The sequence below is a fragment of the Coregonus lavaretus genome (genome assembly GCF_964263955.1).
Source record: "Coregonus lavaretus genome assembly, chromosome: 8".
NCBI lineage: Eukaryota > Metazoa > Chordata > Actinopteri > Salmoniformes > Salmonidae > Coregonus > Coregonus lavaretus.
Genome location: NC_139995.1, coordinates 28,740,296 through 28,756,215, shown reverse-complemented (window position 1 = coordinate 28,756,215; position 15,920 = coordinate 28,740,296). Strand labels below are relative to the sequence as shown.

Here is a 15,920-nt window from a genome sequence, read left to right as displayed (position 1 = left end):
AAGTGTCCAGTCACGCAGTTACATGTGATAATGTGACAGACACTAAGAGTGACAGCTGTCATGACAGTCCCAGAAGCCTCACCATCTCCAGCAGTCAGGGCTTTTCTCAGGGCAGTGGGGCCACATGCCACACTCAGCAGGTCATCAAGTAAGGAGCACACATTCCTGACCCCACAGGCCTGGAGTAGAGAATCTGCAGATGCTTTGTATCAGTGAATTTGATAAAAATAGTGAAACATAAAAAAAGTTATCATTTTTAGATAAAACAATACTAAATATATTCACGTCTCCAAATAACTGATTAAAACACACTGTTTTGCAACGAAGGTCTACAGTAGCCTCAACACTACCCTCCAGGGTAGCACCATCGTGTAGTCGGAGGACAGCTATTTTCCATCCTCCTTTGGGTATATTGACTTCAATACAAAACCTAGGAGGCTCATGTTTCTCACCCCCTTCCATAGACTAACACAGTCTGGGGGCGGCAGGTAGCTTAGGTGAAAAATCTGTCGATGTGCCCTTAAGCAAGGCACTTAACCCTAATTGCTCCTGTAAGTCGCTCTGGATAAGAGCGTCTGCTAAATGACTAAAATGTAATGAGGACGACCTCCAACCTATCAGAGCTCTTGTAGTATGAACTGACATGTTGTCCATCAAATCAAAGGATCAGAGAATTACTCTAGTACTGAAAGCATAAGCTAGCTAGCTAGCACTGCAGTGCATAAAGTATGGTTAGTAGTTTACTCAAAGAGAGAGAAAGACAATAATTGAACAGTTTTAACAAATACATTTCTTCACAAATTAAGTAAAAGCAGCAGAGAGAGAGAGCTATTTATATTTCATTATATATTTTTTCTTCTTAGTTTACCTTTCACATACTTAGCTAGCTAATGCAGCTAATTTAGCCTACTCAACAACCTGACTCCAACAGAGACGAATGCTGTTTATGTTAGCTAGCTAGCTGGCTAAGGCTATCCAACAGTGCAACTCTTCGGTTGTATTAATTTATTGCCACCAGGGCCAGACGGTGTAACTGCTAAACTGCTTTCTGTACATTGTACTGCGTGATTGTACACATGGATTGGATTGTGGGTTTGCTAATGAGTGATGATGCTGTATGTGGCTGCTATGAAAGTGAACTGTGTATGTGGGTGATCAGGGGTGTATTAATTCCGCCGATTCTGTTGCAAAACATTTCTTAAACGGAAGCAAGCGGAACGAAATGGGGAGGGACCTACCTGAATTTGTCCAATATAAACTCTTGTTTTAGTAACGAGTGGCGCAGTGGTCTAAGGCACTGCATCGCAGTGCTAGCTGTGCCACTGTGCCACTAGAGATCCTGGTTCGAATCCAGGCTCTGTCGTAGCCGGCCGTGACTGGGAGACCTATGGGGCGGCGCACAATTGGCCCAGCGTCGTCCAGGGTAGGGGAGGGAATGGCCGGCAGGGATGTAGCTCACTTGGTAGAGCATGGCGTTTGCAACGCCAGGGTTGTGGGTTCGTTTCCCACGGGGGGCCAGTATGAAAAAAAAAAAAAAAAACATGTATGCATTCACTACCTTTAAGTCGGAAGAGTGTCTGCTAAAATGACTAAAAAAAATTGGCGATGGTCTTGTAGCCCATTCCAGCCTTGTGTAGGTCTACAATCTTGTCCCTGACATTCTTGGAGAGCTCTTTAGTCTTGGCCATGGTGGAGAGTTTGGAATCTGATTGATTGATTGCTACTGTGGACAGGTGTCTTTTATACAGGTAACAAACTGAGATTAGGAGCATTCCCTTTAAGAGTGTGCTCCTAATCTCAGCTCGTTACCTGTATAAAAGACACCTGGGAGCCAGAAATATTTCTGATTGAGAGGGGGTCAAATACTTATTTCCCTCATTAAAATGCAAATGAATTTATAACATTTTTGACATGCGTTTTTCTGGATTATTTTGTTGTTATTCTGTCTCTCACTGTTCAAATAAACCTACCATTAAAATTATAGACTGATCATTTCTTTGTCAGTGGTCAAACGTACAAAATCAGCAGGGGATCAAATACTTTTTTCCCTCACTGTACCTTAACACATACTTTAAAATTATATTATGTGAGCTAAACAAAAAAATATATACAGTACAAGTCAAAAGTTTGGACACACCTACTCATTCAAGGGTTTTTCTTTATTTGTACTATTTTCTACATTGTAGCATAATAGTGAAGACATCAAAACTATGAAATAGCACACATGGAATCATGTACAGTCGTGGTCAAAGGTTTTGAGAATGACACAAGTATTGGTCTTCACAAAGTTCGCTGCTTCAGTGTTATGAGATATTTTTGTCTGAAGTATACTGAAGTATAATATACTGAAGTATAATTACAAGCATTCCATAAGTGTCAAAGGCTTTTATTGACAATTACATTAAGTTTATGCAAAGAGTCAATTTTGCAGTGTTGACCCTTCTTTTTCAAGACCTCTGCAATCCGCCCTGGCATGCTGTCAATTAACTTCTGGGCCACATCCTGACTGATGGCAGCCCATTCTTGCGTAATCAATGCTTGGAGTTTGTCAGAATTTGTGGGTTTTTGTTTGTCCACCCGCCTCTTGAGGATCGACCACAAGTTCTCAATGGGATTAAGGTCTGGGGAGTTTCCTGGCCATGGACCCAAAATGTCGATGTTTTGTTCCCCAAGCCACTTAGTTATCACTTTTTCCTTATGGCAAGTTGCTCCATCACGCTGGAAAAGGCATTGGTCGTCATCAAACTATTCTTGGATGGTTGGGAGAAGTTGCTCTCTGAGGATGTGTTGGTACCATTCTTTATTTATGGCTGTGTTCTTAGGCAAAATTGTGAGTGAGCCCACTCCCTTGGCCGAGAAGCAACCCCACACATGAATGGTCTCAGGATGCTTTACTGTTGGCATGACACAGGACTGATGGTAGCGCTGACCTTGTCTTCTCCGGACAAGGTGTTTTCCGGATGCCCCAAACAATCGGAAAGAGGATTCATCAGAGAAAATCACTTTACCCCAGTCCTCAGCAGTCCAATCCCTGCACCTTTTGCAGAATATCAGTCAGTCCCTGATGTTTTTCCTGGAGAGAAGTGGCTTCTTTGCTGCCCTTCTTGACACCAGGCCATCCTCCAAAAGTCTTTGCCTCACTGTGCGTGCAGATGCACTCACATCTGACTGCTGCCATTCCTGAGCAAGCTCTGCACTGGTGGTGCCCCAATCCCGCAGCTGAATCAACTTTAGGAGACGGTCCTGGCGCTTGCTGGACTTTCTTGGGCGCCCTGACACCTTCTTCACAACAATTGAACCTCTCTCCTTGAAGTTCTTGATGATCCAATAAATGGTTGATTTAGGTGCAATCTTACTAGCAGCATTATCCTTGCCTGTGAAGCCCTTTTTGTGCAAAGCAATGATGACGGCACGTGTTTCCTTGCAGGTAACCATTGTTAACAGAGGAAGAACAATGATTTCAAGCACCACCCTCCTTTTAAAGCTTCCAGTCTGTTATTCTAACTCAATCAGCATGACAGAGTGATCTCCAGCCGTGTCCTCATCAACACTCTCACCTGTGTTAACGAGAGAATCAATGACATGATGGCAGCTGGTCCTTTTGTGGCAGAGCTGAAATGCAGTGGAAATGTTTCTTTGGGATTAAGTTAGTTTTCATGGCGAAGAGGAACTTTGCAATTAATTGCAATTAATCTGATCACTCTTCATGACATTCTGGAGTATATGCAAATTGCCATCATCAAAACTGAGGCAGCAGACTATGTGAAAATTAGTATTTGTGTCATTCTCAAAACTTTTGACCACGACTGTAGTATCCAAAAAAGTGTTAAACAAATCAAAATATATTTTATATTTGACATTCTTCTTAGTAGCCACCCTTTGCCTTGATGACAGCTTTGCACACTCTTGGCATTCTCTCAACCAGCTCCATGAGGTAGTCACCTGGAATGCATTTCAATTAACAGGTGTGCCTTGTTAAATGTTAATTTGTGGAATTTCTTTCCTTCTTAATGCGTTTGAGGCAATCACTTGCGTTGTGACAAGGTAGGGGTGGTATACAGAAGATAGTCCTATTTGGTAAAAGACCATGTCCATATTAGCAAGAACAGCTCAAATAAACAAAGAGAAACCACAGTCCATCATTACTTTAAGACATGAAGGTCAGTCAATACGGAACATTTCAAGAACTTTGAACGTTTCTTCAAGTGCAGTAACAAAAACCATCAAGCGCTATGATGAAACAGGCTCTCATGAGGACCGCCACAGGAAAGGAAGACCCAGAGTTACTTCTGCTGCAGAGGCTAAGTTCATTAGAATTAACTGCACCTCAGATTGCAGCCCAAATAAATGCTTCAGAGTTCAAGTAACAGACACATCTCAACATCCACTGTTCAGAGGAGACTGTGTGAATCAGGCCTTCATGGTCTAATTGCTGCAAAGAAACCACTACTAAAGGACACCAATAAGAAGAAGAGACTTGCTTGGGCCAAGAAACACAAGCAATTGAAATTAGACCGGTGGAAATCTGTACTTTGGTTTGATGAGTCCAAATGTGAGGTTTTTGGTTCCAACCCCCGTGTCATTGTGAGACGCAGAGTAGGTGAACGGATGATCTCCGCATGTGTGGTTCCCACCGTGAAGAACAGAGGAGGAGGTGTGATGGTGCTTTGCTGGTGACACTGTCAGTGATTTATTTAAGGCACACTTAACCAGCATGGCTAACACAGCATTCTGCAGCGATACGCCATCCCATCTGGTTTGCGCTTAGTGGGACTATCATTTGTTTTTCAATAGGACAATGACCCAAAACACACCTCTAGGCTGCGTAAGGGCTATTTGACCAAGAAGGAGCGTGATGGAGTGCTGCATCAGATGACCTGGCTTCCACAATCACCCGGATTCAACCCAATTGAGATGGTTTGGGATGAGTTGGACCGCAGAGTGAAGGAAAACCAGCCAATAAGTGCTCAGCATATGTGGGAACTCCTTCAAGACTGTTGGAAAAGCATTCCTCATGAAACTGGTTGAGAGAATGCCAAGAGTGTGCAAAGCTGTCATCAAGGCAAAGAGTGGCTACTTTGAAGAATATCAAATCTCAAATATATTTTGATTTGTTTAACACTTTTTTGATTACTACATGATTCCATATGTGTTATTTCATAGTTTTGATGTCTTCACTATTATTCTACAATGTAGAAAATAGTAAAAACAAAGAAATACCCTTGAATGAGTAGGTGTGTCCAAACGTTTGACTGGTACTGTATATATGTATATAATGGTGTGATAGACAGTATGGACAATATATGAATAGAGAAGGTGTGTACAGCAGTAGTTATATAGGATGAGCCTTGACTAGAATACAGTATATACAGTGCATTCTGAAAGTATTCAGACCTGTTGACTTTTTACACTTTCTGTTACGTTACAGCCTTATTCTAAAATGGATTAAAGTGTTCCCCCCCCTCATCAATCTACACACAATACCCCATAATGACAAAGCAAAAACAGGTTTTTAGAAATGTTTGCAAATGTATCCCATTATTCTCTGCAGATCTTCTCAAGCTCTGTCAAGTTGGATGGGGAGCGTCGCTAAACAGCTATTTTCAGGTCTCTCCAGAGTTGTTCGATCGGGTTCAAGTACGGGCTCTGGCTGGGCCACTCAAGGACATTCAGAGACTTGTCTCAAAGCAACTCCTGCGTTGTCTTGGCTGTGTGCTTAGGGTCGTTGTCCTTTTGGAAGGTGAACCTTCGCGCCAGTCTGAGGTCCTGAGCACTCTGGAGCAGGTTTTCATCAAGGATATCTCTGTACTTTGCGCTGTTCATCTTTCCCTCGATCCTGACTAGTCTCCCAGTCCCTGCCGCTGAAACATTCCCACAGCATGATGCTGCCAACACCATGCTTCACCGTAGGAATGGTGCCGGTTTTCCTCCAGACGTGACGCTTTCCATTCAGGCCAAATAGTTCAATCTTGGTTTCATCAGACCAGGGAATCTTGTTTCTCATGGTCTGAGAGTCCTTTAGGTGCCTTTTGGCAAATTCCAGGCGGGCTGTCATGTGCTTTTTACTGAGGAGTGGCTTCTGTCTGGCCACTCTACCATAAAGGTCTGATTGGTGGATTGCTGCAGAGATGGTTGTCCTTCTAGAAGGTTCTCCCATCTCCACAGAGGAACTCTGGAGCTCTGTCAGAGTGACCATCGGGTTCTTGGTCACCTCCCTGACCAAGGCCATACTCCCCCAATTGCTCAGTTTGGCCGGGCGGCCAGATCTAGGAAGAGTCTTGGTGGTTCCAAAGTTCTTCCATTTAAGAATGATGGAGGCCACTGTGTTCTTGGGGACCTTCAATGTTGCAGACATTTTTTGGTACCCTTTCCCAGATCTGTGCCTTGACACAATTCTGTCTCGGAGCTCTACGAACAATTCTTTCAACCTCATGGCTTGGTTTTTGTTTTGACATGCACTGTCAACTGTGGGACCTTATATACAGTGCCTTTCAAAATTATTTGATATTAGGTTTTATAGTGTTATGGGAAACAAGGTTAGAGTTAGTGGATAAGTGACTTGCTGCCACAGAGTCTGCATTCCTTATGTCAAAGGAGATTACTGATGTTGATTTTAGAATGAGTGATGGACAGGATATACTGACTTGAGGTAAAGGGTAATAACATCAAAGAACAGTCAGAACTTGTGGCTAGCATGAGTCCATTTGATGACAGCGGTTAGTTCTGGCGAGTGGGAATGACAAGTCATTGGCTGACAGCGAATCATCTGCTGCTGAACGACAGCGCTACATCGTGTGTGTCGCGGAGTGATCTTCAAGAAAACTGCGGGAAAGATATCCTGTTAACCGCGAAGCCCACGGGCATCTCCCTCTCCCACTCGCGCAGCTGCCAAACTGAACAGAGACCGCTGCTAAGCAGAGAGCGCACTGAATAGAGTGCGCAGATGCACTTGGCCAAATCAATTCAACTAATTAATGAAATAATTATACATTTACTCTGACACGTCGCGACCCACCATTAACGTAACAAAATGTGGAAAAGGGGTCTGAATACTTTCCGAATGCACTGTATATATGAAGTGGTTAAAACAGTATGTAAACATTATTAAAGTGACCAGTGTTCAATGACTATGTACATTGGGCAGCAGTCTAAGGTGCAGGGTAGAGTACCGGGTGATATCTGGCTAGTAACAGTGACTAAGGTTCAGGGCAGGGTACTGGGCAGAGGCTGGCTAGTGGTGACTATTTAACAGTCTGATGGCCTGGAGATAGAAGCAGTTTTTCAGTCTCTCGGTCCCAGCTTTGATGCACCTGTACTGTGTCTGCCTTCTAGATGGTAGCGGGGTGAACAGGCCGTGGCTCGGGTGGCTGAGGTCCTTTCAGACACGGCCACTGTCTTCAAATGATTCATTGGGACCCATAGGTGTATAGTGACAGATTTGGTTCTGAGTCCTGGCCAGCAACATTCGTTTTGGTGGTGGGTCAGTCACACTGCACAAAATAGTAGATGTCCCTAGCTAGCAAAAAGACAGTATTAGACAACAACAGATAAATACATAAATTATACGTATCACTCCTGGAGATATCAGGAGTCCTCTAACTATATAATGAAGCTTACTGTATTTACTATATATTATGTGTCTCAGAGAAAATGCTCATGATCTGACACCAGAACCTTTGTAACACCTGCTGTCCCCAAATATGTTTTGTTAATACCAGAGAGCTCTTGGTTGGTCTATTGTTAAATGGACTAGGCTATTTAGAGTGTGATAACATCTTAGAAAAATGATTTATGAGACACATTTTACCCATATTTTTTCTGGGATGTTATCATACTCTAATAGACAATTTAACAATTTAATATGACCTATATACTTATTGATAATTTTTATATTGAACCTTGATGTTGTATGGCCTTCCGGAGACACTTGAAACCCTACCTCTTTAAGGAATACCTGGAATAGTATAAAGTAATCCGTCTGCTAAATGATGTAAATGTAAATGTATGGCCGGCCTGTGATGAGAGAGTGAACGGGGCCACAGCGGCACTATGCGTCCTGGGACGGTGGCGCACCTCACAGGGGCTGTTCAGCTCAGCCGCTCCCGGTTAACTCCACCCCCCGACAGAAGTTTGCAGGCCCCGGCTAAACTTCCAGCTCCCTTGTCTGCAGACGACTGCTCCTTTCCACCTAAAGGTCCCATTTTCCAGAATGCAGTGGCGTTTAGTTGTGGCGATTTTATGCGTTTGCCTCATCCCGTATTGTCTTTCGGACGTGCAGCTCAGTAGTAATGTTATTATGGAACCGTATGATCTGCTGTTCGACACTGCGGTGGAAGCCTACTACAAGGGGGAGTGGATGACGGTCATACTGAACATGGAGAGAGCGCTTCGGAACAAGGCTGCGATCCGCAGGGTGAAGGCGCATTGCCGGATAACTTGTGCCAACCAGAGCGCTTTCGGGGAGCCTTTATCCAGCATGGTTGTGCCAATACCAGGCGCTGGCTCCGTGGAAGATCTTGGCTTTTTCCAGAAAATTATGAAAAGGGCTGATTGTGTAAATACGTGCGAAAGTGAGAAAATTGGACCACCAACTATCCATAAAGTCACTGAAGATGTGGACCTTGAGTTTAAGAAGAGAACCCCCTACAATTACCTGCAAGTCGCATACTTCAAGGTATAAAAAAAGGTTGACCTTATAGGCCCTATAACGTTATGCATTATACATTTGTATATCTTGCATAGGCTTGCAACAAAGTATCTTCCACACAGACAGTATCCCATGTTGTGGAGTAAGATGCGTCTGCATCATATCTTATTCCACAACATGTTCATGTTGTTTGTGTCTCTGTCGACCAGGTGCATATTTATCACACTTGTATGACAAAATAAGGGTCATGTAACTTTTTTGTCCAATTTCATTCAAACTTCCCTCAAGCAATTCGTTAACTGTAAGCTACGTGCTGTGCTCTGCTTTCCCCAACCCCCAAGCCGGCCGTGCCACGTCTCTAGGTGGAGTCTAGCTGTGTAGACAGACCGCTTACGTTCTGGCGCTGGATTCTTCTCGATTTTTGGGGCTTGTCATCAAAAAGCGCAGCTACTCAGCAGCTTCAGCATGCTATCTATATACGTGCCATTCAATAGTTTCCTTAGCTATTGTTAGAATAGGCCTATACATAAACAGAATAGGCCTAAACCAAACTTTGTTTAAAAGTCTGTTTATAAACGGGTTACTACATTGTAGCTACTTAAATAAAGTAAATACATGCAACCTATAAGGCCTGCAGTTCCTGAGATTCACAGGTCATAAAGGGTTTATACATGTTGCCTATTTACTAATATCAATAGATATGAACAAAATATGTACTGATTTACAAACAGAAACACAAAAATATGTAAAAGAGACACACAGTCCCTGGTGCTAGGCCACATGTATCACAGGAGGTTGGTGGTACCTTAATTGGGGAGAACGGCTCGTGGTAATGGCTGGAGCGGAATCAGTGGAATGGTATGAAATACATCAAACACATGGTTTCCATGTGTTTGATGCCATTCCATTTTCTCCGTTCCAGCCATTATTATGAGCTGTCCTCCCCTCAGCAGCCTCCACTGAGATTCGTGTATACTATAGTAAGCCTATAGGATAATGACTAGTTGCCTGAAACAGCATGCTGGTGATTGCAGCTCACACATTTGTTACATCATTCCAGGAGGTCCCGACTCCTAGTCAGATGGCAAAAGACTTCTGAGACGTGGAGCATTTAGGGAAGCCTTTGGAGTCAGAATGTGCTACTTCTCTTTGTTTGCTTGTTGTGTGAGAGTTATTCATATGATGTTGTGTCATTGTTATGTTGGACTAAGTATCTCTCTTACCTGTGTAGATCAACAAGCTGGATAAGGCTGTGGCGGCGGCAAACACGTTTTTCTTGGCCAACCCAGACCACATGGAGATGAAGCAGAACCTGGACTACTACAGGATGATGGCCGGAGTACAGCAGGAGGACTTCAAAGACCTGGAGGCCCGGCCGCACATGGTGAGACTGACACCACTAATCCCTAGTAATGCACCCGTTATTCCAGTAAGAATGCACCCGTTATAACAGTAACTATGCACCAGTTATCCTAGTGACAATGTATCAGTTATCCCAGTAACAAAGGACCAGTTATATACAATTTAGAACAGTTAGAATCACACATAGTCAGACTGAAACCATTTGCCTACTTGGAAAGGGCAGGCGTAGGGCACCGGGGAAGTGACAAGGGACCTAATTGGCACACGGTTGGGGTAGGGTCTAGGCTCTGCTGAATCCCTGCTCTGCTCTCTACTCCATCTCTCAGGCAGAGTTCCTTGCAGGGAAGCGGTATTACAGCTCCGACTCGTTTGGTCTGGCCATCGACCACTTTGAAGCGGCGGTGGAGGAGTACTTCAGCGCGGACCAGGAGTGCCGGGCGCTCTGCGAAGGAGCTTACAACTACGACGGGTACAACTACATGGAGTACAGTGCCGACTTGTTCCAGTCCATGACAGGTGAGATAGAGTGTTAAGACAGACTAAATCCCCAAACAACCCCAAGCTAACGTTTTGGATAAAAGCTTAAACCCTGTACTCCTGTGTTTGCCCTGTCTTTGTCAGACCACTACATGCAGATTCTGAACTGTAAGCAGAGCTGTTCTGTGGAGCTAGCCTCCACTGCGGGAAAGGACAAGCCATTTGAGGATTTCCTCCCTTCCCACTTCAACTACCTACAGTTCTCCTACTACAACAGTGAGTCTAAGTCCCTATTCACTGAAAGAATCAGGATGATTTGCTGTCTGTCTGTCTCTGTATCTGAATGTGCCGGTCTCTCCTCTCCTCTCATCTCTTCCTATCCCTCTCTTTTTCCTTCTCTTCCTTTGCCCCTTCCTTCCCCACTCTCTCAGGTGAGAAGTATGAGCAAGCCATAGAGTGTGCTAAAACATACCTGCTGTTCCACCCAGAGGAGGAGGTGATGAATCAGAACCTGGCTTACTACTCCGCTGTGCTGGGGGAGGACAAGGCTGCAGCCATATCCGCTAGACAGGTGCGCACACACACATGCACGCACCACGCACACACACACACACACACACACACACACACACACACACACACACACACACACACACACACACACACACACACACACACACACACACACACACACACACACACACACACACACACACACACACACACACACACACACACACACACACACACACACACACACACACACACACACACACACACACACACACACACACACACACACACACACACACACACACACACACACACACACACACACACACACACCCTACCTGTGGTCCTCTGTAGCTCAGCTGGTAGAGCACGGCGCTTGTAACGCCAAGTTAGTGGGTTCGATCCCCGGGACCACCCATACACAAAAAATGTATGCACGCAAGACTGTAAGTCGCTTTGGATAAAAGCGTCTGCTAAATGGCATATTATTATTTATTATATTATTATTATTACCTAACTACCTGTGCCCCATGCCTCCAACCCACTAATTCCATCTCTCCTCCCAGGTGGTGAAACAGCACATTCAGCAGTCCCTGTTGGAGAAGGAGCTGCTCTACTTTGCTTATGAAGTGTTTGGAATCACCTTTGTTGATCCAGTAGGTTAACATGTCTCTTATCTTCTCTTGTGTCTCACTGTTTCTACATGCAAGATAGGTGATCAGGTGGTTTTAGCATGTGATCTCACATCCTTTCCTTCCCTTTGCAGGATTCCTGGACCCCTGCAGACGTCATGCCCCTCAAACTGAGAGAGAAGCAGAAGTAAGAGAAAAACACTTACAGACCAGTAGAGGCTGGTGGAGGGAGACATTGGAGGACTGTCTCATTGTAATGGCTGAAATGGAATGAATGGAAAGTTATCAAACATACTGTTCCATTCAAGCCATTACAATGATCCGTCCTCTAATTTAAAGTGACACCAGCATTCACTGGTACATAGTACATACATGTATGCTCTCAATTTCAGAATAGGATCTGCTCTCCAATATGATTGAACCTTTTAACCTGTTCTTTGGCGCCCTCTGCAGGGCAGACAGGGAGACTGCGGCAAGGATCACTGAAGAGATTGGGAATCTGATGAAGGAGATTGAAACTCTGGTGGAGGAGAAGAACAAGGAGTCGACTGACATTGCCAAGATCGTACGAGAAGGTAGGGTTTTTAGAGCATGAAGTGTGGGAATGTCAGTGGACTGTGTAGAACACTCTGACATGCCCCTCTCTCTATATTCATTCCCCCTGTCGCTCCCAGGTGGTCCTCTGTTGTTTGATGACATCAACATTACCATGTCGTCTAAGCAGCTGAATGGGTCTCAGAGGGTTCTACTTGATGGATTTATCTCGAATGACGAGTGCAGAGAGCTCACCCACCTCTCTAATGTGAGTGGGAGTCAGGGCTAGTTAGTCTATGTGTTTGACAGTGTTTGCACGTGTTTGACAGTGTGTATGTTGAATGTGTGTTAATGGAGTTTGTGTTTATGATGGCCTGTGTGTTAAAACTGTGTGCATGATTCTGTCATTGTGTGTGTTGACGCTGTGTGTTTGTCAGGCGGCTGCGCTGAAAGGTGATGAGTACCAAGGCCGCCCCTCCCCCCACTCCCCCAGCGAGAGCTTCCAAGGAGTCACCGTCCTCAAGGCTATTAAGGTACATTACTGACCCTACAAACTACAGCCCTGCTTACCAAACCATAACCCAAACACCACCAACCCAGCACTGCCAACTCTGACCCTAACCCAGTACGTTCAACTTCACTCAACCCCAACCCCAGCTAGCTTCACTCCCTAGCCTCAGCTTTATCTCCAACCTATCTAAAGCCGAGCCCCAGCCCAATGGCATCAATGTAAAGTTGTTACCAGTGAGTTAGTGATAAGAAAGCACCTATTTCTGATGATCTTGTCCTGTTCTACAGTTGGGACAGGAGGGCACTGTGCCCCTGAAAAGTGCCCGCCTGTTTTTTGACATGAGTGAGAAGGTGCGTGGGGTCCTGGAGTCGTACTTCCGTCTGGACTCTCCTCTCTACTTCTCCTACTCCCACTTGGTCTGCCGCTCCGCTATCGACGGTGAGAAAGTAATCTATGGTGGGCCCCCAGGACAGTATTGTGCCTGACTGTCAGACAGAATGAGTTTAGGTCATTTTTGGAATTCACCACAATGGGAAAACAACATGTTCTATTTTCTTCAAGTTGTCTATATCAAATCCAGGATGTGTCATTTAACCCACCTTATTCACCTGCCTGTCTGAGTGTATAGACATACAGTAAGTTATGTTTCCATCCTCTGTCTGTACAGAGAAGCAGGATGACCGTGACGACCTGAGTCACCCGGTTCATGCAGACAACTGCCTTCTGGTCTCTGAGCTCAACGAGTGCATCAAAGAACCACCTGCATACACACACAGAGACTATAGGTATACAAACACACACACACACACATGCACGCATACACACACAGGGACTATAGGTATACAAACACACACACACACACATGCACGCATACACACACAGGGACTATAGGTATACAAACACACACACACACACATGCACGCATACACACACAGGGACTATAGGTATACAAACACACACACACACACATGCACGCATACACACACAGGGACTATAGGTATACAAACACACACACACACACATGCACACATACACACACAGGGACTATAGGTATACAAACACACACACACACACATGCACGCATACACACACAGAGACTACAGGTACTCACACCATGCATCTGCTTATAACATAGGTATCGGCAACATCTACTGCACTTGCAGGTATCATCATGCACCACTGTCTTTAAAACACTTCTCTTGTTCCTGTTGTGTTTTAGCGCCATCCTCTATCTGAATGATGATTTTGAAGGAGGAGATTTCATTTTCACTGAACTGGATGCCAAAACTGTCACAGTAAGAGTCAATCAATGATGTGGTTTTGAGTGCTGCCAAGTATAAACAGTTGTTTCTCCTTGATTTACTTTAAGGTAGAAGTTAATTGAGCATATGATGACTGATGTCACTGCCCTGTGTTGTCCAGGCAGAGGTGCGTCCTCAGTGTGGTCGTGTGGTTGGGTTCGGGGCTGGGAATGAGAACCCTCACGGGGTAAGAGCGGTCACTAAGGGCCAGAGGTGTGCTGTGGCCCTGTGGTTCACCCTTGACCCCAAACATGAGGAGAAGGTAACACATATCTGTCAATCAGTTAATCTGGAATCATGTATAGTCTTTGTTTCTCTCATTCTATGTTGTGATGGGTTATTTTGTAATCTGAGGGAGAAAGCAACACTTTCCACTTACTGATTAATCTACATTTACTCAGTTTCTCTTGCTTCAGTCTTACCTCGTTTGTGTGTGTGTGTGTCTCCAGGAGCGGATCCAAGCTCAAGAGATGCTGAAGATGTTCTCCACTCCTACAGACACAGAGTTCACAGAGACAACGACAGAGAGCTCAGAACCACAGCTTACACCTTTTGACCAGTATGCGCTTCTTGGTCAAGCTGCACCCCTAGTACAGGAGCAGGCAGACCAACCAGATGACAAACCAGCAGAGAAGAAGCCTGAGGTACCAGCAGAAACAGTTAGTGAAAACCCATCTGATAAACCAGAGGATAAAAAGGATGAGAAGCCGATAGAGAAGCACGCAGAAAAACTAATTGCAAAAGAGGGTGACAAAGCTAAGGTGAAAGAGCTGGTGAAAACGAAAGCCAAAGCAGCGGATGCATCAGAGACCAAAGCGACGACTAAAACAGCGGCTAAAGCATGGGACAAAGCCAACACTAAGACAGCAGACAAGGCTAAAGCAGGGGACAAAGCCAACACTAAGACAGCAGACAAGGCTAAAGCAAAACCTGCAACAAAAACAAACGTCAAACGGGCAGCAGCCAAAACGTACAAAAAAGAGCAGAAGCCAGCGGCAAAAAAGACAGAGAAAGCCCCTGTCAAAAAGGTTTCCAAAGACTCGAAAACTGATCTCAAATCATCCTCGGACTCACAAACAGACAAGGATGAGCTGTGAGTCCAACAGCACCTTTGACTCTTACTCTGTGGTGTCTTTTTTCTACCGTTTGAATATATTTGTCAAGGTTTTCTCTGTGGGTGTGCTGGATAAAGATTTGAGGTTGTTTGCTGTATTGTTATGGATGTTGTTTGTCTGCCCAATAATGGTGGTAAGGAACCAGGATAAGGTGTTGTAATGTAAGCCATACCGTAATACCAAGGGACTGCACACTCACTCTGATGGCTGATCTCAACCAACCAATCAATCAAATCAATAAATCAAATTTGATGTATATAGTGCTTTTCACAAATACATTTGTCACAAAGTGCTAAATAGTAACCACCTTTGAATTCCTATCCCAGACTCATGTGAACAGATCGTTTAAAAAAATATATATATAGTGTTACTTTTGTTTATGATTTGGGATTTTCAATGTGCTATTTTGTACTGTTTTAAAATGTACTGTTCTTTGCCTCAGGAATTGGAAGATGTAATGTCCTCAACAAAAAAAACAGGAAAGAACAACAATGTAGCGACTGATACCTCTGAGTAGAGACTGATACCTGGATTCATGTGGATACACTAAATAAAAGTACTGTTTTTACATTGGTGTTGCTCTTTCATATAATACCTCTAGAGACCACTAGGTGGCAGAGAGGAACTACCATGGCATCTCATGTACATTTTTTAAAATTAAATTAAATTAGTCATTTAGCAGACGCTCTTATCCAGAGCGACTTACAGGAGCAATTAGGGTTAAGTGCCTTGCTCAAGGGCACATCGACAGATTTTTCACCTAGTCGGCTCGGGGATTAGAACCAGCAACCTTTCGGTTACTGGCACAACGCTCTTACCCACTAAGCT

The 15,920-nt window shown here is 44.4% G+C and overlaps 1 protein-coding gene across 1 annotated transcript; it reads left to right on the top strand.

The window, feature by feature from the left end:
• Nucleotides 1-8,122: 8,122 nt before the first annotated feature.
• On the top strand, nt 8,123-15,659 carry LOC311133551 (prolyl 3-hydroxylase 1-like). The gene is made up of 15 exons (XM_084167056.1): nt 8,123-8,674; nt 9,879-10,031; nt 10,336-10,525; nt 10,631-10,762; nt 10,918-11,057; nt 11,566-11,655; nt 11,766-11,818; nt 12,085-12,206; nt 12,306-12,433; nt 12,603-12,698; nt 12,964-13,114; nt 13,344-13,461; nt 13,896-13,971; nt 14,099-14,239; nt 14,427-15,659. Exons 1-15 carry the CDS (start codon nt 8,210-8,212, stop codon nt 15,072-15,074), a joined length of 2,703 nt encoding a protein of 900 aa, XP_084023182.1. The 5' UTR covers nt 8,123-8,209; the 3' UTR covers nt 15,075-15,659.
• The last annotated feature ends 261 nt before the right edge of the window (nt 15,660-15,920 follow it).

Excerpts from the sequence above, each read along its gene's own strand:
- LOC311133551 (XM_084167056.1), top strand. The coding sequence starts at position 8,210 with ATGCAGTGGCGTTTAGTTGTGGCGATTTTATGCGTTTGCCTCATCCCG. Across the intron at positions 10,763-10,917 it reads ACAGTTCTCCTACTACAACA|GTGAGAAGTATGAGCAAGCC; the intron begins GTGAGTCTAAGT and ends CCACTCTCTCAG. Across the intron at positions 13,972-14,098 it reads TGGATGCCAAAACTGTCACA|GCAGAGGTGCGTCCTCAGTG; the intron begins GTAAGAGTCAAT and ends TGTGTTGTCCAG.